Below are 27618 nucleotides of genomic sequence, written 5' to 3'. Positions count from 1 at the left end.
TTGTCAGTGTCCTCTTCCCTTCAAAGGGATCCCAGATGCCTGGCGTTGCTGCCCGCTAGGTTCGGGCCGCAGGCCCCATTCTCCTGTTAGCAGAGCGGCCAGGGGGCACAGTGCTCACCCAGATGATGGCTGAAGTCTTTTCATCCGTAGTCAGGAGTTGGACAGTTATTGTCACCTCTGTGAGTTCTGCCTGTTCTTAGAATCATAGAATCGTAGACTCAGAGATCCTCGAACCTTGGAGGAAGGCTGGAGAAGACCTCTGAGATCACCTAGACCAACTGTCCACCCCTCAGCAATATTGCCCACTAAGCCATGCCTAAGCCATGCCTAAACCATGCCTATTGCGTCGAGTTCTGGAGCCCCCAACACAAGAAGGAGATGGAGTTGTTGGGGCAGGGCCAGGGGAGGGCCACAAAGATGATCAGAGGGCTGGAGCAGCTCAGGGACGGGGACAGGCTGAGGGAGTTTTGGGTACTTCAGCATGGAGAAGAGAAGGCTGCGAGGAGACCTTCTGGCGGCCCGTCAGTACTGGAACGGGGGCTATGGAAAAGCTGGGGAGGGACGTTTCATGAGGGCATGTTGCGACAGGACGAGGGGAAATGGCTTGGAACTGGAAGAGGGTTGATTTGGACTGAATATTAGGAAATAATGCGTTACTGTGAGGGTGGTGAGACACTGGAACGGGTTGCCCAAGGAGGCTGTGGATGCCCCCTCCCTGGAAGCATTCAAGGCCAGGCTGGATGGGGCCCTGGGCAGCCTGGTGTGGTGGTTGGCGTCCCTGCCTGCGGCGGGGGGGCTGGAACGAGATGGTGTGAAAGGTCCCTTCCAGCCCAAAGCGTGCTGTGATTCTAATTGCCTGGCATTGCTTAGTGTCCCCAGCTCCCCCGAGAGCGCTGCCACCAGGCTGAGCAGACCATCCACCTGCTCTCACCTCATGCAGGTGGTCTCTCTGCCGCCCTCGGATGGCAGCAGCAGGCTCGGGCACTCCGTGCGGCCCGAGACCTGAGGAGCTGTATTCCTGGGTAGGCACGCAGTTTGGGTAGCTGCAGTTCTTTTTGGCAAGCGCTTTCTTCCTGGTGGAGGCCACGGCTAGGTTTGTTGTCGAGGAGGAAGCCAATAGGTGAGGTGGTCTCCTGAGTGGGGAGGGAGAGTCTGCCTTCCCAGCTCGCCGTGCCTGCGCCAACGGCTGTGCCACAGTCTGTCTGCTGGCTCTGTTCAGCCACGATCCTGGTTGAGCACGGCCCCTGAGAGGAGCCTTTGTACGTTCAGGATTTGACCCCGTCACTCGTGGCTCCGCTCACAGCGCCTCAGAGCCCCTGTGCTCGCACTCTGTGAGGGGACTGCGGGTCCCTGCCTCTCCCTGAGCTGTTTCCCGCAGATTTCTTGCGATGGCTCGGCTCCGTCCTCATCCTCTTCCCCCGTTCCTATCTTTGTGGAAGTTTATTTCCTTACTAAATGCGCCGACATTCTCAGCCGTTTTCTCTGGTGAGCTTGTGACCACGGGCACCTGGCAGTGGCACAGATGGGTTCTGTGGCTGAACCACCAGTCCTCTCACAGGGCCTGGAGCAGCTGCAGGGCCTGTCGCAGGGCCTGTCACAAGCGCAGGGCCTGTCTCGAGGGCATAAGCAAGCGCACGGCCCACGGCAGGGCTTAGAGCAACCACAGCACCCAGCGTAAGGGCTGGGGCAAGCACAGGGCCCGTCACAACGGCAGGGCCTGTCAGCAGGGTTGAAGCAGCTGCAGGCCTCGTCGTGACAGCTGGAGCAACTGCCGCCTGCGTTGGAGGGTTGGAGCGGTTGCAGGGCCTGCTGAGTTGTCGTTGGCTCCAAAGGCGTCCAGGGATGGAGCACCCACGTCGTCTGTGGGCTGCCTATCCCAGCACCTCAGCACTCTCTCTGTGAAGAACTTGGTCCTGGCATCCACGCTAAGGCTTCCCTCCCTGAGCTTAGAAACGTTCCCCCTCAGACGTGGCAGCAGTGCCCTCGTGCAGGAGGAAAGCCCAAGCTGTGACGCAGCTGGAAGCAGCCCTGGACCTGCCATGTACCCTGAAGACGGTGGCACCCCAAGCCCAGAACCGGGCTGCCCCTGCCAGTGCGGTTTGGGTTCTTGAGGAATGGGGGCCCTGTGCCCCGCTGGGGATGTGGCCCGAACGCAGCTCAGCCTGGACTGGGCCAGGTGAAGGGAGGTCTGGGGAGGAGACAACCGTGTTGTCAAGGTCCCTACCTCTGCCCATGTCAGCAGAAGCGGGGAAGGATGAAACCGACAGCTGTCTGGGGGGGATCTCTGATCTTTATTGTGTTGGACTCTTGGGACCAGAGAAAGCAGGGGGGACGGGGGGGGGGTATGACTGTTTGCCAAGGGTGGGTGGCGATAGGTCAAGGGGGGATGGTTTTGAAAGGGGAGGGCTTTGGGTGAGGGTCCGGGTCCGCCTTCAGCGCCTGGCCTGTCCCCTGTGTCGCGGCACTCTGGAAGCCCTTGGGGATCTCGAAGTGGCAGATCTTGTTGATCTGCGGGTGGCGCTCTGCTCCCTTGAGGCTGGCCTTCGCCTGCTGCCATGGCGTCGTCTTGGCCGGCTCTGGGAGCTCGGGTCCCGACGTTGCAGCGGGGAGCGGCTCCGTGTGCGGCTTCTTCCTGAACGCTGCCTGCGACGTCTTCTGCGTGCAGCTGCCGGAGACGCCCTGGAGGAGCCTGATGCCCTCCGCCTGGTGGCTGTGTGGGAGTCGCTGTCAGCACGTGGGGCTGCTCTTTGCCTGCTCCCACGGCGTCCTCGCAGCTGCTCAGGGGTAGCCCGGTCCTCCGGTGAACGTGTGCCATTTGTCCCCTGCTCCGTCTCAGGCACACTGGGCAGGTCACTGTGCTCAGGCAGCTGGGAGCTCTGTGATGTCCCCAGTGGTGCCTGGCTGGCGGGCATGGAGCCGAAGGTCTCAGGCTCCATGGAGCTGCTGGATGGACCCGGACCCGGAGCCGTCTGGCTGGCAGTGCTGGGAGCGGCGAACTCAGCGTTGGCGCTGGAGGCTGTAAGGGGAGGCAGGAAGGTCGTGAGCCTGGAGCTGCAGCAGCAGCCCAGTGGGATCTGCCATCCCACTTGGGGCAGACAGACTCTGGCAACGGTGGCCCGAGCACTTGCAGGCAGGCCTTGCCTGGCCCCAGCGCGGTGCCTCGCGGCTGATTGCCTCTTACCGGTAGCCAGGCCAGCACAGCTGTTGCACTCCCACATGTCTGTGGTGTTGCTCAAGTGGGAGCACTGTCGATGGGTGCCCTCAGCAGCACAGGAGCTGCACAGGATGAGCTCCCAGGGCCTGGGGAAGCAAAGAGGTTGTGGCTGTGAGGGCCGAGTGATCCAAGCCAGGGAGTTCCTGGCACAGTACGTCCCTGTTGCTCAGTGCTTGCTCCCCCAGCCTGCGGTGAGGCTGAGATCCCCCGCAGAGCCCCAGCGAGCTGCTGTGGTAACTCACCCCCTACTCTGTGCCTGCTCTCTGCCTCCGTGGTAAAGGCACTGGCTGGCATCGCAGCGGCTGTGCATCTCTAGAAGGGGTTCATAGGACTCCTCGTCCTCCCACGATGCGTCTCTACAAGAGAAGGGAAGGGAAGCGATGAGCCCCCAGTGTGCCCAGCATAAGACCCAAGGTTATCCTATCTCATCCACCCCATGTCCGCTTCCAGCTTCTCCACGAAGCTGGGGCACATGGTCATGCGACAGCCAAGGGCCTATGGCTGCTGAGCCAGTCCCTGGGCAGGCCCAGCACTGCAGCCTTAACGTCAGCAGAACTGGGCAGGACACCGACCTTAATGGGATGTGGATCCCCATGTTGGACATCTCTTCACAGAAGAGAATGTAATCTCGGCAGCCGGGGCACTCGAAGTACGCAGTGCCAGCACTCAAGGCCTGTTGCTGCAGGAGAAGCATAAGCAGCGTGAGTGTGAGCAGTGCCTGGTGCTGCTGAGCACCGAGCGTGCCTGCAGGGTGCGGGGTGGGCTCCTACCTGGATGCAGTCCCGGTGGAACCAGACGTGTTTGCAGGCTGGGCACACCATGGTGTGGTAGGACAAGCTGTCCCCCACAGGCTCCAAGCAGATGAGGCAGATGGTGCCTTGCGCTGGAGCGTCCTGAGTCGCCTGTTGAGGGCGGTGCTCCCAGCAGAAGGACCTGGGGGAAGACGGAAGGGATGGGCACGGTGAGAAGTGCTGGGAGGAGGGCAGGGGACCAGGAAGGAGCCCCCAGGGCCTGGCTCTGGCTCAGTCAGGCTGCTGGGAGGTGTAACTGTGGGTTCCTCCGTGGCTTGGCTGCTGCTGAGAGCCCTTACCTGTAGTCTCCAAAGTACTGGGTGATGCATTCCCCGTCCTTGGCGCAGGGCAGATGGAAGCTGCGTGCACAGCCTCTCTCTGCGCATGTGATGGCAGCCCCCCTCTCGCCGCAAACACAGCATTGCTGGAAAGAGCAGAAGAGCCCCATGAGCGACAGGCTCAGGGCCTCCACGGCTGGCCCCACACCTCTGGGCAGGGCAGAGGATGTGGGCACTGCAGGGAGCCCCTCTGCAAAGTTGCCTGGCGGGCAGGGCTGATGTCGTATGGGCAGGACTTTGTCCTGGAGGCTGCTGGACATTGGCTCCAGAGTAAGCTGGAGTGAGCCCTGCTGGCCCAAACCTGCCTGCTCTGTACAGGTCCTCACCTTCTTGTTTGCCTGCCTGACCTTGCGTGCGATGGCAGCAAGCGGGAGGACCTCAATTCCTGGTCTTGCTTTAGACGTGATGTTGGCAGACGTCTGTAGGAGAGAAAGAGCTGATTAGGAAGGAAGGACAGGGAGCATCCCCGGCAGGAATGTGGAAGGTGCCCATGGGGGAACTCACCAAGCAGAACTCATGGACACGAATCCCAGTCTCGAAAAGTGTGTGCCCGCAGATGTCCGGGTCGACATCTGCCTGGCCACACAGCGCACACACTGCAGAGGAGAGAGCAAATGCAAGCAGCGGTGAGCAGCTGGCGGGACCAGACGTCCCTGAGGGCTGTCCCCAGGGTCCTGCTCTGTGCCTGCCGTGCTGGCTGGAGGCGGTGGAGGGGAAGGGGCCACGGCAGGCCCCAGGCAGCCACAGCCCAAGCTGGGCCCACTTGCCGAGGAGCAGAGGGGCCCAGCCCCATGGCCTGCCTGGGAGCTCCTGCCTGCCCCTTCCTCCCCTCTCAGTTCTCAGCCGCAGGCAGAGGCCCAGCGCCCCTTGCCCAGCATCGGGAGCTGTGCACAGGGATGCTGTGCTCTCACCTGGCTCCTCCGAGCTGGAGGCCTTCCGCTTCCTATCGGACATGATGTGCGTTAACAGCGAGCACTGCGAGAGTCCCTGCTCTCTCCACGCCTCGCCAGGCCGCACTGACGCTCAGGCTGAGCCCGGCAGCTATTGCTGTGCTCCAGGCTTCGCGCGTCACAATGGGCTGCACTCTGACACGTACTGTGACATCACGGTCACCGCCTGATGGCGGCTGTGGGCGTGGGCCCTTGGCTTCCAGGCAGGAGGCTTCCAGGCAGTTCCAGGCAACTCCACAGCTTCTCTGGGCAACCTTTGAAGGATTTCCTCCCAGCAGCCAGTGTCCATCTGCCCTCTTTTTGTCACTATTGTGCATCACGTCCAGCACGCCTCATTCCCTCCATTGCTCGACACCTTTCTCCATGGCTGTCCGTTTGCCTGGGTAGCATCCCACGTCTTCCGTGAGGGGATACCTGTCCTCCACGGCTGACAGGGATCGCCCTCACCGTGGAGAATTTCTTCCCAATATCTGGTTGGAACGCACCCTCTTTCAGTCGGAAGCTGTTTTCCGTCGTCCTGGTGCTTCATGGCTTTTTAAAAAGACCATCCCCAGCCTTCCTGTAGGTCCTTTTCAGGTACTGGAAGGCTTTGGTGAGGTCTCCTCTTTGCCTTCTGTTCTGTTCTCCAGGCTGTGGAGCCGCGGCTCCCTCAGCCTGTCTTTGTAGGGGAGGTGCTGCAGCCCTCGGATCATCTTTGTGGCCCTTCTTGGACCCTCTGCAGCAGCTCCCTGTCTTTCTTGTATTGGGTGCCCCAGGCGTGGATGCGTTGCTCCAGATGGGTCTTCAGGAGGGCAGAGCAGAGAGGGACGGTCAGCTCCCCATGCCTGCTTGTTGTGGTTTTGCGATTTTTTCTTGTCGGTTTTCCACATCGGAACATCGTGCAGAACAGTGGGAGTTGTCGAGTGGATGTTCTGGTTCCGTGTTTCCGCCTTTTTGGGCGTTTGGGGCTCCCGGAGGGAAGGGGCGGGGCGGCATCCCCGGAGGCCTTGAGGCGGAGTGGAAGTGCGGTGGAGCTCCGGCCCGGAGCGCAGCCGGCGCTCGCTCTGCCTCTGGCCGCCTCAGCTCGCCGCGGAGGAAAAGCGCGGGCTTCCCTGGCACGGTCGTGGTTTGCCTCGTCCTTTGGGTCGTCTTGTCCCTCTCCTTTTGCTGGCTTTGGTTAACTGTAGTAAAGCACCGTTCGTCCTCAGATCGCTGCCGTTGTGTTTTCTGTTGGTTCGAACTACCTGCTTGCTCTCTGCCCTTTCCCCTCTCGCGGATCGCGCGGCCCGGGGCCGGGGCCGGGGCCGGCCTGCTCAGGCGGCAAGCCGTTCGTAGCCCTTCCTTCCTTCCTTCTCCTTCGCTTCTTTGTCTCTCTTCCCCTTCCTCCCCCCCCTTTCTCGCGTGTCCTGTGCCCCCCTGGCACGGACCTTAGACCTAGGGATGACCCTGTGACAGCACATCCCGAGGGGGTGGCTGTGAGCGGCCCGTGGGGCCCTGTGTTCCCCTCAGGAGGGAGTCCCCCATGATGACGGCTCTTCTTTTTTTCCCGATTGATGATGTGTTGACACAGGGCAGTCTGACTTGCCCAGGGCAAGCCCTGCAACGTGGAGGGACCTTCATCCACATCCACATCCCTCTGTCCCTCCAGCCCCAGAGCCTCATAGGTATTCACAGAATGGCCGGGGCTGAAAAGGACCATAATGCTCATCGAGTTTCAGTCCCCGTGCCGTGTAGGTGGTCGCCAGGCAGCAGACCAGGCTGCCCAGAGCCACATCCCGCCTGGCCTTGAATGCCTCTAGGAGTGGGGCATCCACAACCTTCTTGGGCAGCCTGTTCCAGTGTGCCACCACCGTGTGTGTGAAAAGCTTCCACCTAATATCTAACCTAAACCTCCCCTGTCTCGGTTTAAAACCATTCCCCCTTGTCCTATCACTCTCCATCCTCGCAAACAGTCTTACCCCTCCTGTTGATATGCTCCCTTCAAGTACTGGAAGGCCACAGTGAGGTCTCCTCAAGAGAACAACGGGCACCTGGGCAGGTGGCACAGGCAGCGAGGCAGTCTGCTTGCTGCCCTGAGCAGGCAGTCGTTTCCATCCCTCACAATCCCTGAGTTCCCCCCTCACGTCTGACTGCTAGAGGGTAGATGACCCACTGCTACTTGTAGAGTGTCTCCTGGTGCCTTTCCTGCAAGGACGGCGGAGTGTGGCTCCACCAATCTATGTCCCAGTGCCCACGTCTGCCCATGTCAGGACAAGCAGAGAAGAAGCGTCAGTCAGAGAAGTGTGTGTGGGATGGTTGGGTTTATTGTGTTGGATATAGGGATTAGAGTCAGCACATGGAGCTGGCATAGGGCTGTTTCCATGCCGTATTTTGGGGGGCTGACTGTGAGGGGGGAATGTTGTTTTTGACGTTGGACTCAGGAGTGACTTTAAGCTTGGGATAGCCCTGCTGTTGGAATGGCTATCCATGCCACCATTTCTCAGGCTGCCTGTGGGGGGATGTTGGCTTGGATGTTGGACCCAGGAGTGACTTTGTGCCCAGGATAGCCGCCACTGTTGGAACCGTGTCCTGCAGCCTCCTCAGGGCCGGCTGCTGACACGTGGGGCTCGATGTGCCACTGAGGAACGTCTTCGCATGCGGGCCTCCCCTGGCTGCCTGGGCCGTTCCCCAGTGTGTGAAGGCAGGGAAGCCCTCGAGGTCCTCTGTGTGGCTGCTCTGCTGGTGCTGTGGGTGCTGTTCTGAGCAGCTGGAGCTGCTGTTCTCCTGCTGCCTTGAGGTCTTCTGGTCCGGCTGTGGGAACGAGGAGCCGGACCTTGCAGCGGGGAGCGGCTCCGTGTCCGGCTTGTTCCCCTGCTGCCTGGGATGCCTCCTGCGCGCAGGCGCTGTGTCTGCTCTGGAGGATCCCGATGTGCCCCGTCTGGTGGATGGGTGTGAGCTGCTTTCAGCGCTTGGTGCTGCTGCACATCTGCTGCCACAGTGTGCTTGGTGCAGCTCATGATGCATCCTGACGGTCAGGAAAATGTGAGCGGGTTGTCCCGTGTTCTGTCTGTCCCGACTCACTGTTCTGACTGCTGAGCTGTGGCAGCTGGGAAGTGTGTGATGGTCGCTGATGCTGCCTGGCTGGTGGGGCCGGCCCTGCTGTGCTCATGGTTGCTGGAGGCTGTGGGATGTCCCCTGGCCGTCCTGGCTGGCAGCGCTGAGTGCAGCGAGCTGCGCGATGGTGCTGGAGGCTGTAAGGGGAGGCGGGAAGGTCAGCAGGAGGAACCTGTAGCCCCGGGTAGGGACAGGCTGCCATCCCTCCTGGGGCAGAGAGACTCTTTGAAAGCTGCCGCGAGCACTTGCAGGCAGGCCTTGCCTGGCCCCAGCGCAGCGGCACGCGGCTGATTGCCTCTTACCGGTACCCAGGCCAGCACAGCTGTCGCACTCCCAGGTGGTGGTTGTGTTGCTCAAGCAGGAGCACCGTCGGTGGGTGCCCACAGCAGCACAGGAGCTGCACAGGATCAGCTGCCAGGGCCTGGGGAAGCAAAGGGGTTGTGGCCGTGAGGACCGAGTGAGTCCAAGGCAGGGAGTGCCTGGCACAGCACATCTCTGGTGCTCAGTCCTTGCTCCCCCAGCCTGTGGGGAGGCTGAGATCCCCTGCGAAGCCGCAGAGAGCTGCTGTGGTAACTCACCCCCTTAGATCTGCCTGCCGTCTGCCTCGGGGGTAAAGGCACTTCCTGGCGTCGCAGCGCCTGTGCCTCTCCAGCAGTGATGTGTACATGCGATTGTCTTCCCATAGCGGTCTTCTACAAGAGAAGGGAGGGGAAGTGATGAGCCCCCAGTGTCCCCAGCATCAGATCACAGGTTATCCCATCTCATCCACCCCACCCCCATTTTTAGCTTCTCCATGAAGCTGAGGCACGTGCTGATGAGACAGCCGAGTGCCAGGCCTGCTGCAACAGTCCGTGGGCAGGCAGGCCCAGCGCTCGCGCCTTCTCATCTGGACGGTTTGGCAGAAGGACACCAACCTGGCTGGGATTTGGATCCCCATGGTGGACATTTCCGTGCAGAAGACGGTACTGTCTCTGCAAGCGGGGCAGCGGAAGCACACCGTGCCAGCATTCAAGGCATGTTGCTGCACGAGAAGCACAAGCAGCATGAGTGTGAGCAGTGCCTGGTGCTGCTGAGCACCAAGCGTGCCTGCAGGGCGAGGGGAGGGCTCCTACCTGGATGCAGGCCCGGTGGAACCAGGTGTGTGTGCACGCTGGGCACACCAGGGTGTGGTAGGACGGGCAGTCCCCCACGGTCTCCTGGCAGATGACGCAGGAGGTGTCTTCTGCTGGAGCTGCCACTGCTGCCTGTCGAGGGCGGTGCTCCCAGCAGAAGGACCTGGGGGAAGGTGGAAGGGATGGGCATGGTGAGAAGTGCTGGGAGGAGGGCAGAGGACCAGGACGGAGCCCCTGGCCCTGGCCCTGGCCCTGGCCCTGGCAGGCTGCTGGGAGGTGACCTTAGGGCTTTTTCCCTGGCTTGGCTGCTGCTGACAGCCCTTACCTGTGCTCTCCGAAGTACTGGGTGATGCACTCGCCATCCGCAGCGCAGGGCAGATGGAAGCTGCGTTCACAGCCGCTCTCTGCGCATGTGATGGCAGCCCCCCTCTCGCCGCAAACACAGCATTGCTGGAAAGAGCAGAAGAGCCCCATCAGCGACAGGCTCGGGGCCTCCACAGCCAGCCCCACACCTCTGGGCAGGGCACAGGATGCGGGCACTGCTGGGTCACACTCTGCAAAGCTGCCAGGTGGACATGGCTAAACTCCTAGGGGTAGGACATTGTCCTGGCTGTGGTTGGCAGGGCTGCGATGGCTTTCTTTGTGTCCAGGTGTGAGACCTCCTGGCACAAATGTGCCTTCCCTGTACAGGTCCTCACCTTCTGGTTTGCCTGCTTGACTCTGTGTGTGAGGACAGCATGGTCAAAGGCCACAGATTCCTCTCCTGGGGGTCTTTCTTCCAAAGCGATATGGGCAAAAGTCTTTGGGAGAGAAAAGAGCAGGAAGTCGTGAGGTCAGGAAGGAAGGGAGCATCCCGGCAGGAAGCGTTGAGGATCACCTGGGGGAACTCACCAAGCAGAACTCATGGGTACAAACGGAACCGTCGCCAATAGTGCGCCCAAAGATGTCCGGGTCACCACCTGCCCGGCCACACAGCACGCACACTGCAGAGGAGAGAGCAAATGCGAGCAGCGGTGAGCAGCTGGCAGGGACCAGACGTCCCTGAGGGCTGTCCCCAGGCTCCTGCTCTGTGTCTGCCGTGCTGGCTGGAGGCGGTGGAGGGGAAGGGGCCACGGCAGGCCCCAGGCAGCCACAGCCCAAGCTGGGCCCCCTTGCCGAGGAGCAGAGGGGCCCAGCCCCATGCCTGCCTGGGAGCTCCTGCCTGCCCCTTCCTCCCCTCTCATCTCTCAGCCGCAGGCAGAGGCCCAGCGCCCCTTGCCCAGCATCGGGAGCTGTGCACAGGGATGCTGTGCTCTCACCTGGCTCCTCCGAGCTGGAGGCCTTCCGCTTCCTATCGGACATGATGTGCGTTAACAGCGAGCACTGCGAGAGTCCCTGCTCTCTCTGCGCCTCGCCAGGCCTGCACTGACGCTCAGGCTGAGCCCGGCAGCTATTGCTGTGCTCCAGGCTTCACGCGTCACAATGGGCGCACTCTGACACGCACTGTGACATCACGGTCACCACGGCCTCGGTGGGGGTGTGGGTGGGGGCCCTCAAGCAAGAGGGTGGCAGCCCTTGTAGGCAGCACTGAGTGAGGACCCGGCGCTGCTGTGCAGCTGAGAGGAAGGACGGCCTCCCTCAACCTGCTGGCGCTGCTCCTCGCGGCAGATGCTGAAGTGCAGCTGTCCCTTGGCCACGCTTGCAGCCCGGCTTCCACGCCAGCACTTCTGATCTGAGTCCAGTCTTGGTTTCGGGAGGGTCTAGTAAAAGTTGCAAGTTAACGGCATATTTGGTGTCCTAGTGTGTGTGGTGAGTGACTTTTTACATGGTCTGATAGGGACAGGACATGGCGTAATCGAGCTTGAATCCAGAAGAGGAGATTAGATTAAGTCTTCGAGGAGATTCTTGACTCTGAGTCTGGTGAGCCAGTGGCGCGGGCTGCCCAGAGGAGCTGTGGACGCCCCACCCGTGGTGATGTTCGAGGCCAGGCTGGATGGGGCCCTAATTGTAACCTTCCCCAGTGGCAACTGTGGCCATGGCAGGTGGTTGGGATTAGTTCAGTGTGTAAGGTCCCTTCCAACGCAAGTCTTTCTCTGATTCTTTGGTAACCAACTCTGCTGCTGTATTGCTGGCACGACCTTAGCGTCGTATCTGCAGTGTTTGTGTAAAGTGCAGAACTCCTCGATTCCACTTCTGTGTTGTAGGCAGCAGGGAAAGCGTCAATGATGCGCATCAAGACACATATGTGTCCTTCTCTTCAATGTGAAGCTGAGTTGAAGGAACGGAAGGAAAACCCCAAAACTTGATGTTTGTGAACTGTGAGCTGCCCAAGCATATTCCTTCTAGCGTGGCTTGAGCTTTCATGACCGCAGCTGAGCTCAGCTTTCAGCTCTCTCTTCCTTTGGTGCCTTTTTCACTGCAGTGACATTTGGGCTCTTTTTATTCTCTCTCCAGAGAGAAAACCTGCCTGCTCCCATTTCCCCAAACTTTTGTCGTTCCTCTGTATTTCTTAAATTTTAAGTTGCAGTTTATGTCTTATTTAACCCGAGTGTTTGTGCGTTCAAATACTTTTACTAGACAAGCATAAGTAAGTTCTGTTGGAGGTGAGGAATTCCGAGACTTTGAGGAGAAATGAAGTAAGCCCCTGAAGCTCACACAGCAGTGATGTGTCGAGCCAGAGATGAAATGCAGGCTGGCATCATGCCTTGTGGAATGATGAGCATTTGTCTTTGGGTTTGTCCGGCTCAGAAGAAACATTTATCTCCACGCATCAAAGCTTGAACTGTTACGCAGTCGGTGGAGGGAAACTGGCCCACAGTTCCCTTCAAGTGTGCATCTAAACTCGGTCAGGAAATGTGTGTTGGGTGAGATGGAGATCCAGCCTGGCAGGGGATCCGTGTCCACGGTGAAAGACACGGGTGTTAGTAGAGCGTGCGCTGGCAGAGCATATTGAGCTCTGCTGTTTGCTCTGTAAGGCTGCTTGCCCCGTAAATTGTAGGTGAAAGGAGAGGTTTAAAGGGACTGGCAAGAGACAGTCCGAGAAGTACGGCTGTGGCTAGGCTACTAGCAGGCAGCTTGTTTGTATGCTTTCACAACATTTCCATATTTCTTAACGTATTAGCATTTTTCTAAGTTTGTTCCTGTGGAAAGGACAGTCTCCTCCACGGGGATCCCAGTTCCCTGAAGCCAGAGTAGTCCCAGAAATAAGAAATGCTGCTCGGAATCTAAACTTGTCGAAGTCCTTTCAAGTTGGGCACCAGAAGTCCTGGCCGGCCTGATGGGTGACAGTGGCCGCTCCCTGCCACCCTCTGTGGCACTGTGGTCACCTCACCACGTGGTCATGGGGGATGTGGGTGCGGGCCCTCACCTGCCAAGCAAGAGAGTGGCAGCTCCACAGCTTCTCTGGGCAACCTGTTCCAGTGCATCGTTGCCCTCCGACTAAAGGATTTCCTCCCAACATCCAATCTACATCTATCTCCCTTTTTGTTCAAGATTATACGCCACCTCCGAGCGCAGCTAATTCCCTCAGGCTTCCCTCGACACCTTTCCGCTTGCCGGGGTAACATCCCAGATCTTATCTGAAAGGATACTTTTCCTTCCTGGCAGAGAAAGAATCGCTTCTATAGGAGATATCCCTTTCCCAATGGCTTTGTCAGTGTCCTCTTCCCTTCAAAGGGATCCCAGATGCCTGGCGTTGCTGCCCACTAGGTTCGGGCCGCAGGCCCCGTTCTCCTGTTAGCAGAGCGGCCAGGGGGCACAGTGCTCAGCCAGATGATGGCTGAAGTCTTTTCATCCGTCGTCAGGAGTTGGACAGTTATTGTCACCTCTATGAGTTCTGCCTGTTCTTAGAATCATAGAATCGTAGACTCAGAGATCCTTGAACCTTGGAGGAAGGCTGGAGAAGACCTCTGAGATCACCTAGACCAACTGTCCACCCCTCAGCAATATTGCCCACTAAGCCATGCCTAAGCCATGCCTAAACCATGCCTATTGCGTCGAGTTCTGGAGCCCCCAACGCAAGAAGGAGATGGAGTTGTTGGGGCAGGGCCAGGGGAGGGCCACGAAGATGATCAGAGGGCTGGAGCAGCTCAGGGACGGGGACAGGCTGAGGGAGTTTTGGGTACTTCAGCATGGAGAAGAGAAGGCTGCGAGGAGACCTTCTGGCGGCCCGTCAGTACTGGAACGGGGGCTACGGAAAAGCTGGGGAGGGACGTTTCATGAGGGCATGTTGCGACAGGACGAGGGGAAATGGCTTGGAACTGGAAGAGGGTTGATTTGGACTGAATATTAGGAAGTAATGCGTTACTGTGAGGGTGGTGAGACACTGGAACGGGTTGCCCAAGGAGGCTGTGGATGCCCCCTCCCTGGAAGCATTCAAGGCCAGGCTGGATGGGGCCCTGGGCAGCCTGGTGTGGTGGTTGGCGTCCCTGCCTGCGGCGGGGGGGCTGGAACGAGATGGTGTGAAAGGTCCCTTCCAGCCCAAAGCATGCTGTGATTCTAATTGCCTGGCGTTCCTTAGTGTCCCCAGCTCCCCCGAGAGCGCTGCCACCAGGCTGAGCAGACCATCCACCTGCTCTCACCTCATGCAGGTGGTCTCTCTGCCGCCCTCGGATGGCAGCAGCAGGCTCGGGCACTCCGTGCGGCCCGAGACCTGAGGAGCTGTATTCCTGGGTAGGCACGCAGTTTGGGTAGCTGCATTCTTTTTGGCAAGAGCTTTCTTCCTGGTGGAGGCCACGGCTAGGTTTGTTGTCGAGGAGGAAGCCAATAGGTGAGGTGGTCTCCTGAGTGGGGAGGGAGAGTCTGCCTTCCCAGCTCGCCGTGCCTGCGCCAACGGCTGTGCCACAGTCTGTCTGCTGGCTCTGTTCAGCCACGCTCCTGGTTGAGCACGGCCCCTGAGAGGAGCCTTTGTACGTTCAGGATTTGACCCCGTCACTCGTGGCTCTGCTCACAGCGCCTCAGAGCCCCTGCGCTCGCACTCTGTGAGGGGACTGCGGGTCCCTGCCTCTCCCTGAGCTGTTTCCCGCAGATTTCTTGCGATGGCTCGGCTCCGTCCTCATCCTCTTCCCCCGTTCCTATCTTTGTGGAAGTTTATTTCCTTACTAAATGCGCCGACATTCTCAGCCGTTTTCTCTGGTGAGCTTGTGACCACGGGCACCTGGCAGTGGCACAGATGGGTTCTGTGGCTGAACCACCAGTCCTCTCACAGGGCCTGGAGCAGCTGCAGGGCCTGTCGCAGGGCCTGTCACAAGCGCAGGGCCTGTCTCGAGGGCAGAAGCAAGCGCACGGCCCACGGCAGGGCTTAGAGCAACCACAGCACCCAGCGTAAGGGCTGGGGCAAGCACAGGGCCCGTCACAACGGCAGGGCCTGTCAGCAGGGTTGAAGCAGCTGCAGGCCTCGTCGTGACAGCTGGAGCAACTGCCGCCTGCGTTGGAGGGTTGGAGCGGTTGCAGGGCCTGCTGAGTTGTCGTTGGCTCCAAAGGCGTCCAGGGATGGAGCACCCACGTCGTCTGTGGGCTGCCTATCCCAGCACCTCAGCACTCTCTCTGTGAAGAACTTGGTCCTGGCATCCACGCTAAGGCTTCCCTCCCTGAGCTTAGAAACGTTCCCCCTCAGACGTGGCAGCAGTGCCCTCGTGCAGGAGGAAAGCCCAAGCTGTGACGCAGCTGGAAGCAGCCCTGGACCTGCCATGTACCCTGAAGACGGTGGCACCCCAAGCCCAGCACCGGGCTGCCCCTGCCAGTGCGGTTTGGGTTCTTGAGGAATGGGGGCCCTGTGCCCCGCTGGGGATGTGGCCCTGAACGCAGCTCAGCCTGGACTGGGCCAGGTGAAGGGAGGTCTGGGGAGGAGACAACCGTGTTGTCAAGGTCCCTACCTCTGCCCATGTCAGCAGAAGCGGGGAAAGAGGAAACCGACAGCTGTCTGGGGGGGATCTCTGATCTTTATTGTGTTGGACTCTTGGGACCAGAGAAAGCAGGGGGGATGGGGGGGGGGTATGACTGTTTGCCAAGGGTGGATGGCGATAGGTCAAGGGGGGATGGTTTTGAACTAAGAAAGGGGAGGGCTTTGGGTGAGGGTCCTTGTCTGCCTTCAGCGCCTGGCCTGTCCCCTGCGTCGGGGCACTCTGGAAGCCCTTGGGGACCTCGAAGTGGCAGATCTTGTTGATCTGCGGGTGGCGCTCTGCTCCCTTGAGGCTGGCCTTCGCCTGCTGCCATGGCGTCTTCTTGGCCGGCTCTGGGAGCTCGGGTCCCGACGTTGCAGCGGGGAGCGGCTCCGTGTGCAGCTTCTTCCTGAACGCTGCCTGCGACGTCTTCTGCGTGCAGCTGCCGGAGACGCCCTGGAGGAGCCTGATGCCCTCCGCCTGGTGGCTGCGTGGGAGTCGCTCTCAGCACGTGGGGCTGCTGTTCGCCTGCTCCCACGGCGTCCTCGCAGCTGCTCAGGGGTAGCCCGGTCCTCCGGTGAACGTGCGCCGTTTGTCCCCTGCTCCGTCTCAGGCACACTGGGCAGGTCGCTGTGCTCAGGCAGCTGGGAGCTCTGTGATGTCCCCAATGGTGCCTGGCTGGCGGGCATGGAGCCAAAGGTCTCAGGCTCCATGGAGCTGCTGGATGGACCCGGACCCGGAGCCGTCTGGCTGGCAGTGCTGGGAGTGGCGAACTCAGCGTTGGCGCTGGAGGCTGTAAGGGGAGGCAGGAAGGTCGTGAGCCTGGAGCTGCAGCAGCCCAGTGGGATCTGCCATCCCACTTGGGGCAGACAGACTCTGGCAACGGTGGCCCGAGCACTTGCAGGCAGGCCTTGCCTGGCCCCAGCGCGGTGCCTCGCGGCTGATTGCCTCTTACCGGTAGCCAGGCCAGCACAGCTGTTGCACTCCCACATGTCTGTGGTGTTGCTCAAGTGGGAGCACTGTCGATGGGTGCCCTCAGCAGCACAGGAGCTGCACAGGATGAGCTCCCAGGGCCTGGGGAAGCAAAGAGGTTGTGGCTGTGAGGGCCGAGTGATCCAAGCCAGGGAGTTCCCGGCACAGCACGTCCCTGTTGCTCAGTGCTTGCTCCCCCAGCCTGCGGTGAGGCTGAGATCCCCCGCAGAGCCCCAGCGAGCTGCTGTGGTAACTCACCCCCTACTCTGTGCCTGCTCTCTGCCTCCGTGGTAAAGGCACTGGCTGGCATCGCAGCGGCTGTGCATCTCTAGAAGGGGTTCATAGGACTCCTCGTCCTCCCACGATGCGTCTCTACAAGAGAAGGGAAGGGAAGCGATGAGCCCCCAGTGTGCCCAGCATAAGACCCAAGGTTATCCCATCTCATCCACCCCATGTCCGCTTCCAGCTTCTCCACGAAGCTGGGGCACATGGTCATGCGACAGCCAAGGGTCATGGCTGCTGAGCCAGTCCCTGGGCAGGCCCAGCACTGCAGCCTTAACGTCAGCAGAACTGGGCAGGACACCAACCTTAATGGGATGTGGATCCCCATGTTGGACATCTCTTCACAGAAGAGAATGTAGTCTCGGCAGCCGGGGCACTCGAAGTACGCAGTGCCAGCACTCAAGGCCTGTTGCTGCAGGAGAAGCACAAGCAGGGTGAGCGTGAGCAGCGCCTGGTGCTGCTGAGCACCGAGCGTGCCTGCAGGGTGCGGGGTGGGCTCCTACCTGGATGCAGTCCCGGTGGAACCAGACGTGTTTGCAGGCTGGGCACACCATGGTGTGGTAGGACAAGCTGTCCCCCACAGGCTCCAAGCAGATGAGGCAGATGGTGCCTTGTGCTGGAGCTTCCTGAGTGGCCTGTTGAGGGCGGTGCTCCCAGCAGAAGGACCTGGGGGAAGACGGAAGGGATGGGCACGGTGAGAAGTGCTGCGAGGAGGGCAGGGGACCAGGAAGGAGCCCCCAGGCCCTGGCTCTGGCTCAGTCAGGCTGCTGGGAGGTGTAACTGCGGGTTCCTCCGTGGCTTGGCTGCTGCTGAGAGCCCTTACCTGTAGTCTCCAAAGTACTGGGTGATGCATTCCCCGTCCTTGGCACAGGGCAGATGGAAGCTGCGTGCACAGCCTCTCTCTGCGCATGTGATGGCAGCCCCCCTCTCGCCGCAAACACAGCATTGCTGGAAAGAGCAGAAGAGCCCCATCAGCGACAGGCTGAGGGCCTCCATGGCTGGCCCCACACCTCTGGGCAGGGCAGAGGATGTGGGCACTGCAGGGAGCCCCTCTGCAAAGCTGCCTGGCGGGCAGGGCTGATGTCGTATAGGCAGGACTTTTCCTGGAGGCTGCTGGACATTGGCTCCAGAGTAAGCTGGAGTGAGCCCTGCTGGCCCAAACCTGCCTGCTCTGTACAGGTCCTCACCTTCTTGTTTGCCTGCCTGACCTTGCGTGCGATGGCAGCAAGCGGGAGGACCTCAATTCCTGGTCTTGCTTTAGACGTGATGTTGGCAGACGTCTGTAGGAGAGAAAGAGCTGATTAGGAAGGAAGGACAGGGAGCATCCCCGGCAGGAATGTGGAAGGTGCCCATGGGGGAACTCACCAAGCAGAACTCATGGACACGAATCCCAGTCTCAAAAAGTGTGTGCCCGCAGATGTCTGGGTCGACATCTGCCTGGCCACACAGCGCACACACTGCAGAGGAGAGAGCAAATGCAAGCAGCGGTGAGCAGCTGGCAGGACCAGACGTCCCTGAGGGCTGTCCCCAGGGTCCTGCTCTGTGCCTGCCGTGCTGGCTGGAGGCGGTGGAGGGGAAGGGGCCACGGCAGGCCCCAGGCAGCCACAGCCCAAGCTGGGCCCCCTTGCCGAGGAGCAGAGGGGCCCAGCCCCATGCCTGCCTGGGAGCTCCTGCCTGCCCCTTCCTCCCCTCTCAGTTCCAGCCGCAGGCAGAGGCCCAGCGCCCCTTGCCCAGCATCGGGAGCTGTGCACAGGGATGCTGTGCTCTCACCTGGCTCCTCCGAGCTGGAGGCCTTCCGCTTCCTATCGGACATGATGTGCGTTAACAGCGAGCACTGCGAGAGTCCCTGCTCTCTCCACGCCTCGCCAGGCCGCACTGACGCTCAGGCTGAGCCCGGCAGCTATTGCTGTGCTCCAGGCTTCGCGCGTCACAATGGGTGCACTCTGACACGTACTGTGACATCACGCTCACCGCCTGATGGCGGCTGTGGGCGTGGGCCCTTGGCTTCCAGGCAGGAGGCTTCCAGGCAGTTCCAGGCAACTCCACAGCTTCTCTGGGCAACCTTTGAAGGATTTCCTCCCAGCAGCCAGTGTCGATCTGCCCTCTTTTTGTCACTATTGTGCATCACGTCCAGCACGCCTCATTCCCTCCATTGCTCGACACCTTTCTCCATGGCTGTCCGTTTGCCTGGGTAGCATCCCACGTCTTCCGTGAGGGGATACCTGTCCTCCACGGCTGACAGGGATCGCCCTCACCGTGGAGAATTTCTTCCCAATATCTGGTTGGAACGCACCCTCTTTCAGTCGGAAGCTGTTTTCCGTCGTCCTGGTGCTTCATGGCTTTTTAAAAAGACCATCCCCAGCCTTCCTGTAGGTCCTTTTCAGGTACTGGAAGGCTTTGGTGAGGTCTCCTCTTTGCCTTCTGTTCTGTTCTCCAGGCTGTGGAGCCGCGGCTCCCTCAGCCTGTCTTTGTAGGGGAGGTGCTGCAGCCCTCGGATCATCTTTGTGGCCCTTCTTGGACCCTCTGCAGCAGCTCCCTGTCTTTCTCGTATTGGGTGCCCCAGGCGTGGATGCGTTGCTCCAGATGGGTCTTCAGGAGGGCAGAGCAGAGAGGGACGGTCAGCTCCCCATGCCTGCTTGTTGTGGTTTTGCGATTTTTTCTTGTCGGTTTTCCACATCGGAACATCGTGCAGAACAGTGGGAGTTGTCGAGTGGATGTTCTGGTTCCGTGTTTCCGGCTTTTTGGGCGTTTGGGGCTCCCGGAGGGAAGGGGCGGGGCGGCATCCCCGGAGGCCTTGAGGCGGAGTGGAAGTGCGGTGGAGCTCCGGCCCGGAGCGCAGCCGGCGCTCGCTCTGCCTCTGGCCGCCTCAGCTCGCCGCGGAGGAAAAGCGCGGGCTTCCCTGGCACGGTCGTGGTTTGCCTCGTCCTTTGGGACGTCTTGTCCCTCTCCTTTCGCTGGCTTTGGTTAACTGTAGTAAAACACCGTTCGTCCTCAGATCGCTGCCGTTGTGTTTTCTGTTGGTTCGAACTACCTGCTTGCTCTCTGCCCTTATCCCTCTCGCGGATCGCGCGGCCCGGGACCGAGGCCGGGGCCGGCCTGCTCAGGCGGCAAGCCGTTCGTAGCCCTTCCTTCCTTCCTTCCTTCTCCTCCGCTTCTTTGTCTCTCTTCCCCTTCCTCCCCCCCCCTTTCTCGCGTGTCCTGTGCCCCCCTGGCACGGACTTAGACCTAGGGATGACCCTGTGACAGCACATCCCGAGGGGGTGGCTGTGAGCGGCCCGTGGGGCCCTGTGTTCCCCTCAGGAGGGAGTCCCCCATGATGACGGCTCTTCTTTTTTTCCCGATTGATGATGTGTTGACACAGGGCAGTCTGACTTGCCCAGGGCAAGCCCTGCAACGTGGAGGGACCTTCATCCACATCCACATCCCTCTGTCCCTCCAGCCCCAGAGCCTCATAGGTATTCACAGAATGGCCGGGGCTGAAAAGGACCATAATGCTCATCGAGTTTCAGTCCCCGTGCCGTGTAGGTGGTTGCCAGGCAGCAGACCAGGCTGCCCAGAGCCACATCCCGCCTGGCCTTGAATGCCTCTAGGAGTGGGGCATCCACAACCTTCTTGGGCAGCCTGTTCCAGTGTGCCACCACCGTGTGTGTGAAAAGCTTCCACCTAATATCTAACCTAAACCTCCCCTGTCTCGGTTTAAAACCATTCCCCCTTGTCCTATCACTCTCCATCCTCGCAAACAGTCTTACCCCTCCTGTTGATATGCTCCCTTCAAGTACTGGAAGGCCACAGTGAGGTCTCCCCAAGAGAACAACGGGCACCTGGGCAGGTGGCACAGGCAGCGAGGCAGTCTGCTTGCTGCCCTGAGCAGGCAGTCGTTTCCATCCCTCGCAATCCCTGAGTTCCCCCCTCACGTCTGACTGCTAGAGGGTAGATGACCCACTGCTACTTGTAGAGTGTCTCCTGGTGCCTTTCCTGCAAGGACGGCGGAGTGTGACTCCACCAATCTATGTCCCAGTGCCCACGTCTGCCCATGTCAGGACAAGCAGAGAAGAAGCGTCAGTCAGAGAAGTGTGTGTGGGATGGTTGGGTTTATTGTGTTGGATATAGGGATTAGAGTCAGCACATGGAGCTGGCATAGGGCTGTTTCCGTGCCATATTTTGGGGGGCTGACTGCGGGGGGATGTTGGCTTGGATGTTGGACCCAGGAGTGATTTTGTGCCCAGGATAGCCGCCACTGTTGGAACCGTGTCCTGCAGCCTCCTCAGGGCCGGCTGCTGACACGTGGGGCTCGATGTGCCACTGAGGAACGGCTTCGCATGCGGGCCTCCCCTGGCTGCCTGGGCCGTTCCCCAGTGTGTGAAGGCAGGGAAGCCCTCAAGGTCCTCTGTGTGGCTGCTCTGCTGGTGCTGGGGGTGCTGTTCTGAGCAGCTGGAGCTGCTGTTCTCCTGCTGCCTTGAGGTCTTCTGGTCCGGCTGTGGGAACGAGGAGCCGGACCTTGCAGCGGGGAGCGGCTCCGTGTCCGGCTTGTTCCCTGCTGCCTGGGATGCCTCCTGCGCGCAGCTGCTGTGTCTGCTCTGGAGGATCCCGATGTGCCCTGTGTGGTGGATGGGCGGGAGCTGCTTCCAGTGCTGGGGGTGGGTGTATGTCTGCTCCCACAGCGTGCTTGGCACTGCTCAGGTGCGTCCTGATGGTCAGGAAAAGCTGAGCAGGTTGTCCCGTGTTCTGTGCCCAGCACACTTGTCTGGCAGCTGAGCTCCGGCAGCTGGGAACTGTGTGATGGTCCCAACGCTGGCTGGATGGTGGGACCGGAGCAGCTGTCCTCAGGCTCCTGGCGGCTGTGGGATGTCCCCAGGCCGTCCTGGCTGGCAGCGCTGAGTGCAGCGAGCTGCGCAATGGTGCTGGAGGCTGTAAGGGGAGGCGGGAAGGTCAGCAGGAGGAACCTGTAGCCCCGGGTAGGGACAGGCTGCCATCCCTCCTGGGGCAGAGAGACTCTTTGAAAGCTGCCGCGAGCACTTGCAGGCAGGCCTTGCCTGGCCCCAGCGCAGCGGCACGCGGCTGATTGCCTCTTACCGGTACCCAGGCCAGCACAGCTGTCGCACTCCCAGGTGGTGGTTGTGTTGCTCAAGCAGGAGCACCGTCGGTGGGTGCCCACAGCAGCACAGGAGCTGCACAGGATCAGCTGCCAGGGCCTGGGGAAGCAAAGGGGTTGTGGCCGTGAGGACCGAGTGAGCCAAGCCAGGGAGTGCCTGGCACAGCACATCTCTGGTGCTCAGTCCTTGCTCCCCCAGCCTGTGGGGAGGCTGAGATCCCCCAGCCTCGAAGCCGCAGAGAGCTGCTGTGGTAACTCACCCCCTTAGATCTGCCTGCCGTCTGCCTCGGGGGTAAAGGCACTTCCTGGCGTCGCAGCGCCTGTGCCTCTCCAGCAGTGATGTGTACATGCGGTTGTCTTCCCATAGCGGTCTTCTACAAGAGAAGGGAGGGGAGGTGATGAGCCCCCAGTGTCCCCAGCATCAGATCACAGGTTATCCCATCTCATCCACCCCACCCCCATTTTTAGCTTCTCGGTGAAGCTGAGGCACGTGCTGATGAGACAGCCGAGTGCCAGGCCTGCTGCAACAGTCCGTGGGCAGGCAGGCCCAGCGCTCGCGCCTTCTCATCTGGACGGTTTGGCAGAAGGACACCAACCTGGCTGGGATTTGGATCCCCATGGTGGACATTTCCGTGCAGAAGACGGTACTGTCTCTGCAAGCGGGGCAGCGGAAGCACACCGTGCCAGCATTCAAGGCATGTTGCTGCACGAGAAGCACAAGCAGCGTGAGTGTGAGCAGTGCCTGGTGCTGCTGAGCACCAAGCGTGCCTGCAGGGCGAGGGGAGGGCTCCTACCTGGATGCAGGCCCGGTGGAACCAGGTGTGTGTGCACGCTGGGCACACCAGGGTGTGGTAGGACGGGCAGTCCCCCACGGTCTCCTGGCAGATGACGCAGGAGGTGTTTTCTGCTGGAGCTGCCACTGCTGCCTGTCGAGGGCGGTGCTCCCAGCAGAAGGACCTGGGGGAAGGTGGAAGGGATGGGCGCGGTGAGAAGTGCTGGGAGGAGGGCAGAGGACCAGGACGGAGCCCCTGGCCCTGGCCCTGGCCCTGGCAGGCTGCTGGGAGGTGACCTTAGGGGTTCCTCCCTGGCTTGGCTGCTGCTGACAGCCCTTACCTGTGCTCTCCGAAGTACTGGGTGATGCACTCGCCATCCGCAGCGCAGGGCAGATGGAAGCTGCGTTCACAGCTGCTCTCTGCGCATGTGATGGCGGCCCCCCTCTCGCCGCAAACACAGCATTGCTGGAAAGAGCAGAAGAGCCCCATCAGCGACAGGCTCGGGGCCTCCACAGCCAGCCCCACACCTCTGGGCAGGGCACAGGATGCGGGCAGTGCTGGGTCACACTCTACAAAGCTGCCAGGTGGACAGGGATAAACTCCTAGGGGTAGGACATTGTCCTGGCTGTGGTTGGCAGGGCTGCGATGGCTTTCTTTGTGTCCAGGTGTGAGACCTCCTGGCACAAATGTGCCTTCCCTGTACAGGTCCTCACCTTCTGGTTTGCCTGCTTGACTCTGTGTGTGAGGACAGCATGGTCAAAGGCCACAGATTCCTCTCCTGGGGGTCTTTCTTCGAAAGCGATATGGGCAAAAGTCTTTGGGAGAGAAAAGAGCAGGAAGTCGTGAGGTCAGGAAGGAAGGGAGCATCCCGGCAGGAAGCGTTGAGGATCACCTGGGGGAACTCACCAAGCAGAACTCATGGGTACAAACGGAACCATCGCCAATAGTGCGCCCAAAGATGTCCGGGTCACCACCTGCCCGGCCACACAGCACGCACACTGCAGAGGAGAGAGCAAATGCGAGCAGAGGTGAGCAGCTGGCGGGACCAGACGTCCCTGAGGGCTGTCCCCAGGCTCCTGCTCTGTGTCTGCCGTGCTGGCTGGAGGCGGTGGAGGGGAAGGGGCCACGGCAGGCCCCAGGCAGCCACAGCCCAAGCTGGGCCCCCTTGCCGAGGAGCAGAGGGGCCCAGCCCCATGCCTGCCTGGGAGCTCCTGCCTGCCCCTTCCTCCCCGCTCATCTCTCAGCCGCAGGCAGAGGCCCAGCGCCCCTTGCCCAGCATCGGGAGCTGTGCACAGGGATGCTGTGCTCTCACCTGGCTCCTCCGAGCTGGAGGCCTTCCGCTTCCTATCGGACATGATGTGCGTTAACAGCGAGCACTGCGAGAGTCCCTGCTCTCTCTGCGCCTCGCCAGGCCGCACTGACGCTCAGGCTGAGCCCAGCAGCCTTTGCTGTGCTCCAGGCTTCAGCGCGTCACAATGGGCGCACTCTGACACGCACTGTGACATCACGGTCACCACGGCCTCAGTGGGGGTGTGGGTGGGGGCCCTCAAGCAAGAGGGTGGCAGCCCTTGTAGGCAGCACTGAGTGAGGACCCGGCGCTGCTGTGCAGCTGAGAGGAAGGACGGCCTCCCTCAACCTGCTGGCGCTGCTCCTCGCAGGCAGATGCTGAAGTGCAGCTGTCCCTTGGCCACGCTTGCAGCCCGGCTTCCACGCCAGCACTTCTGATCTGAGTCCAGTCTTGGTTTCGGGAGGGTCTAGTAAAAGTTGCAAGTTAACGGCATATTTGGTGTCCAGTGTATGTGGTGAGTGACTTTTTACATGGTCTGATAGGGACAGGACATGGCGTAATCGAGCTTGATTCCAGAAGAGGAGATTAGATTAAGTCTTCGAGGAGATTCTTGACTCTGAGTCTGGTGAGCCAGTGGCGCGGGCTGCCCAGAGGAGCTGTGGACGCCCCACCCGTGGTGATGTTCGAGGCCAGGCTGGATGGGGCCCTAATTGTAACCTTCCCCAGTGGCAACTGTGGCCATGGCAGGTGGTTGGGATTAGTTCAGCGTGTAAGGTCCCTTCCAACGCAAGTCTTTCTCTGATTCTTTGGTAACCAACTCTGCTGCTGTATTGCTGGCACGACCTTAGCGTCGTATCTGCAGTGTTTGTGTAAAGTGCAGAACTCCTCGATTCCACTTCTGTGTTGTAGGCAGCAGGGAAAGCGTCAATGATGCGCATCAAGACACATATGTGTCCTTCTCTTCAATGTGAAGCTGAGTTGAAGGAACGGAAGGAGAACCCCAAAACTTGATGTTTGTGAACTGTGAGCTGCCCAAGCATATTCCTTCTAGCGTGGCTTGAGCTTTCATGACCGCAGCTGAGCTCAGCTTTCAGCTCTCTCTTCCTTTGGTGCCTTTTTCACTGCAGTGACATTTGGGCTCTTTTTATTCTCTCTCCAGAGAGAAAACCTGCCTGCTCCCATTTCCCCAAACTTTTGTCGTTCCTCTGTATTTCTTAAATTTTAAGTTGCAGTTTTATGTCTTATTTAACCCGAGTGTTTGTGCGTTCAAATACTTTTACTAGACAAGCATAAGTAAGTTCTGTTGGAGGTGAGGAATTCCGAGACTTTGAGGAGAAATGAAGTAAGCCCCTGAAGCTCACACAGCAGTGATGTGTCGAGCCAGAGATGAAATGCAGGCTGGCATCATGCCTTGTGGAATGATGAGCATTTGTCTTTGGGTTTGTCCGGCTCAGAAGAAACATTTATCTCCACGCATCAAAGCTTGAACTGTTACGCAGTCGGTGGAGGGAAACTGGCCCACAGTTCCCTTCAAGTGTGCATCTAAACTCGGTCAGGAAATGTGTGTTGGGTGAGATGGAGATCCAGCCTGGCAGGGGATCCGTGTCCACGGTGAAAGACACGGGTGTTAGTAGAGCGTGCGCTGGCAGAGCATATTGAGCTCTGCTGTTTGCTCTGTAAGGCTGCTTGCCCCGTAAATTGTAGGTGAAAGGAGAGGTTTAAAGGGACTGGCAAGAGACAGTCCGAGAAGTACGGCTGTGGCTAGGCTACTAGCAGGCAGCTTGTTTGTATGCTTTCACAACATTTCCATATTTCTTAACGTATTAGCATTTTTCTAAGTTTGTTCCTGTGGAAAGGACAGTCTCCTCCACGGGGATCCCAGTTCCCTGAAGCCAGAGTAGTCCCAGAAATAAGAAATGCTGCTCGGAATCTAAACTTGTCGAAGTCCTTTCAAGTTGGGCACCAGAAGTCCTGGCCGGCCTGATGGGTGACAGTGGCCGCTCCCTGCCACCCTCTGTGGCACTGTGGTCACCTCACCACGTGGTCATGGGGGATGTGGGTGCGGGCCCTCACCTGCCAAGCAAGAGAGTGGCAGCTCCACAGCTTCTCTGGGCAACCTGTTCCAGTGCATCGTTGCCCTCCGACTAAAGGATTTCCTCCCAACATCCAATCTACATCTATCTCCCTTTTTGTTCAAGATTATACGCCACCTCCGAGCGCAGCTAATTCCCTCAGGCTTCCCTCGACACCTTTCCGCTTGCCGGGGTAACATCCCAGATCTTATCTGAAAGGATACTTTTCCTTCCTGGCAGAGAAAGAATCGCTTCTATAGGAGATATCCCTTTCCCAATGGCTTTGTCAGTGTCCTCTTCCCTTCAAAGGGATCCCAGATGCCTGGCGTTGCTGCCCACTAGGTTCGGGCCGCAGGCCCCGTTCTCCTGTTAGCAGAGCGGCCAGGGGGCACAGTGCTCAGCCAGATGATGGCTGAAGTCTTTTCATCCGTCGTCAGGAGTTGGACAGTTATTGTCACCTCTATGAGTTCTGCCTGTTCTTAGAATCATAGAATCGTAGACTCAGAGATCCTTGAACCTTGGAGGAAGGCTGGAGAAGACCTCTGAGATCACCTAGACCAACTGTCCACCCCTCAGCAATATTGCCCACTAAGCCATGCCTAAGCCATGCCTAAACCATGCCTATTGCGTCGAGTTCTGGAGCCCCCAACGCAAGAAGGAGATGGAGTTGTTGGGGCAGGGCCAGGGGAGGGCCACGAAGATGATCAGAGGGCTGGAGCAGCTCAGGGACGGGGACAGGCTGAGGGAGTTTTGGGTACTTCAGCATGGAGAAGAGAAGGCTGCGAGGAGACCTTCTGGCGGCCCGTCAGTACTGGAACGGGGGCTACGGAAAAGCTGGGGAGGGACGTTTCATGAGGGCATGTTGCGACAGGACGAGGGGAAATGGCTTGGAACTGGAAGAGGGTTGATTTGGACTGAATATTAGGAAGTAATGCGTTACTGTGAGGGTGGTGAGACACTGGAACGGGTTGCCCAAGGAGGCTGTGGATGCCCCCTCCCTGGAAGCATTCAAGGCCAGGCTGGATGGGGCCCTGGGCAGCCTGGTGTGGTGGTTGGCGTCCCTGCCTGCGGCGGGGGGGCTGGAACGAGATGGTGTGAAAGGTCCCTTCCAGCCCAAAGCATGCTGTGATTCTAATTGCCTGGCGTTCCTTAGTGTCCCCAGCTCCCCCGAGAGCGCTGCCACCAGGCTGAGCAGACCATCCACCTGCTCTCACCTCATGCAGGTGGTCTCTCTGCCGCCCTCGGATGGCAGCAGCAGGCTCGGGCACTCCGTGCGGCCCGAGACCTGAGGAGCTGTATTCCTGGGTAGGCACGCAGTTTGGGTAGCTGCATTCTTTTTGGCAAGAGCTTTCTTCCTGGTGGAGGCCACGGCTAGGTTTGTTGTCGAGGAGGAAGCCAATAGGTGAGGTGGTCTCCTGAGTGGGGAGGGAGAGTCTGCCTTCCCAGCTCGCCGTGCCTGCGCCAACGGCTGTGCCACAGTCTGTCTGCTGGCTCTGTTCAGCCACGCTCCTGGTTGAGCACGGCCCCTGAGAGGAGCCTTTGTACGTTCAGGATTTGACCCCGTCACTCGTGGCTCTGCTCACAGCGCCTCAGAGCCCCTGCGCTCGCACTCTGTGAGGGGACTGCGGGTCCCTGCCTCTCCCTGAGCTGTTTCCCGCAGATTTCTTGCGATGGCTCGGCTCCGTCCTCATCCTCTTCCCCCGTTCCTATCTTTGTGGAAGTTTATTTCCTTACTAAATGCGCCGACATTCTCAGCCGTTTTCTCTGGTGAGCTTGTGACCACGGGCACCTGGCAGTGGCACAG

At 59.8% G+C, this 27618-nt stretch overlaps 5 protein-coding genes across 6 annotated transcripts in view; 1 reads left to right on the top strand and 4 right to left on the bottom strand.

Moving 5' to 3' along the window:
* The window catches only part of EXOC4 (exocyst complex component 4), a gene marked incomplete at its 5' end in the record, with an annotated part of 409823 nt that overhangs the window by 162987 nt on the left and 219218 nt on the right, over positions 1-27618 (top strand).
* LOC101750035 (G2/M phase-specific E3 ubiquitin-protein ligase-like) lies at positions 2312-5413 on the bottom strand. Of its 2 annotated transcripts, XM_015284962.3 has the most exons (9): positions 5255-5413; positions 4848-4939; positions 4670-4762; positions 4305-4429; positions 3985-4147; positions 3787-3893; positions 3457-3570; positions 3182-3300; positions 2316-3016 (listed from the first exon to the last, which is right to left on the bottom strand). In XM_015284962.3, exons 1-9 carry the CDS (start codon positions 5295-5297, stop codon positions 2433-2435), a joined length of 1440 nt encoding a protein of 479 aa, XP_015140448.3. In that variant the 5' UTR covers positions 5298-5413; the 3' UTR covers positions 2316-2432. The 2 variants fall into 2 exon arrangements, with proteins under 2 accessions (XP_040519479.1, XP_015140448.3); XM_040663545.1 differs by having other exon boundaries at positions 2312-3016; positions 4305-4762.
* On the bottom strand, positions 8952-10868 carry LOC107055494 (PHD finger protein 7-like). The gene is made up of 6 exons (XM_040663631.1): positions 10776-10868; positions 10369-10460; positions 10176-10277; positions 9803-9927; positions 9478-9640; positions 8952-9386 (listed from the first exon to the last, which is right to left on the bottom strand). Exons 1-6 carry the CDS (start codon positions 10816-10818, stop codon positions 9117-9119), a joined length of 795 nt encoding a protein of 264 aa, XP_040519565.1. The 5' UTR covers positions 10819-10868; the 3' UTR covers positions 8952-9116.
* LOC121109261 (PHD finger protein 7-like) lies at positions 15311-19318 on the bottom strand. Its single transcript, XM_040663569.2, has 9 exons — positions 18360-19318; positions 17955-18046; positions 17777-17869; positions 17413-17537; positions 17093-17255; positions 16895-17001; positions 16566-16679; positions 16291-16409; positions 15311-16128 (listed from the first exon to the last, which is right to left on the bottom strand). Exons 1-9 carry the CDS (start codon positions 18400-18402, stop codon positions 15545-15547), a joined length of 1440 nt encoding a protein of 479 aa, XP_040519503.1. The 5' UTR covers positions 18403-19318; the 3' UTR covers positions 15311-15544.
* Positions 19747-23890, bottom strand: LOC101747803 (G2/M phase-specific E3 ubiquitin-protein ligase-like). The gene is made up of 7 exons (XM_040663623.1): positions 23767-23890; positions 23361-23452; positions 22476-23269; positions 22278-22384; positions 21942-22055; positions 21663-21781; positions 19747-21497 (listed from the first exon to the last, which is right to left on the bottom strand). The coding sequence occupies exons 4-7, from the start codon at positions 22307-22309 to the stop codon at positions 20854-20856; spliced, it is 909 nt and encodes a 302-aa protein (XP_040519557.1). The 5' UTR covers positions 22310-22384; positions 22476-23269; positions 23361-23452; positions 23767-23890; the 3' UTR covers positions 19747-20853.

Source organism: Gallus gallus, chromosome 1 (assembly GCF_016699485.2).
Source record: "Gallus gallus isolate bGalGal1 chromosome 1, bGalGal1.mat.broiler.GRCg7b, whole genome shotgun sequence".
In the NCBI taxonomy this organism is placed as follows: Eukaryota; Metazoa; Chordata; class Aves; order Galliformes; family Phasianidae; genus Gallus; species Gallus gallus.
This window is presented reverse-complemented; position numbering and strand designations above follow the sequence as displayed.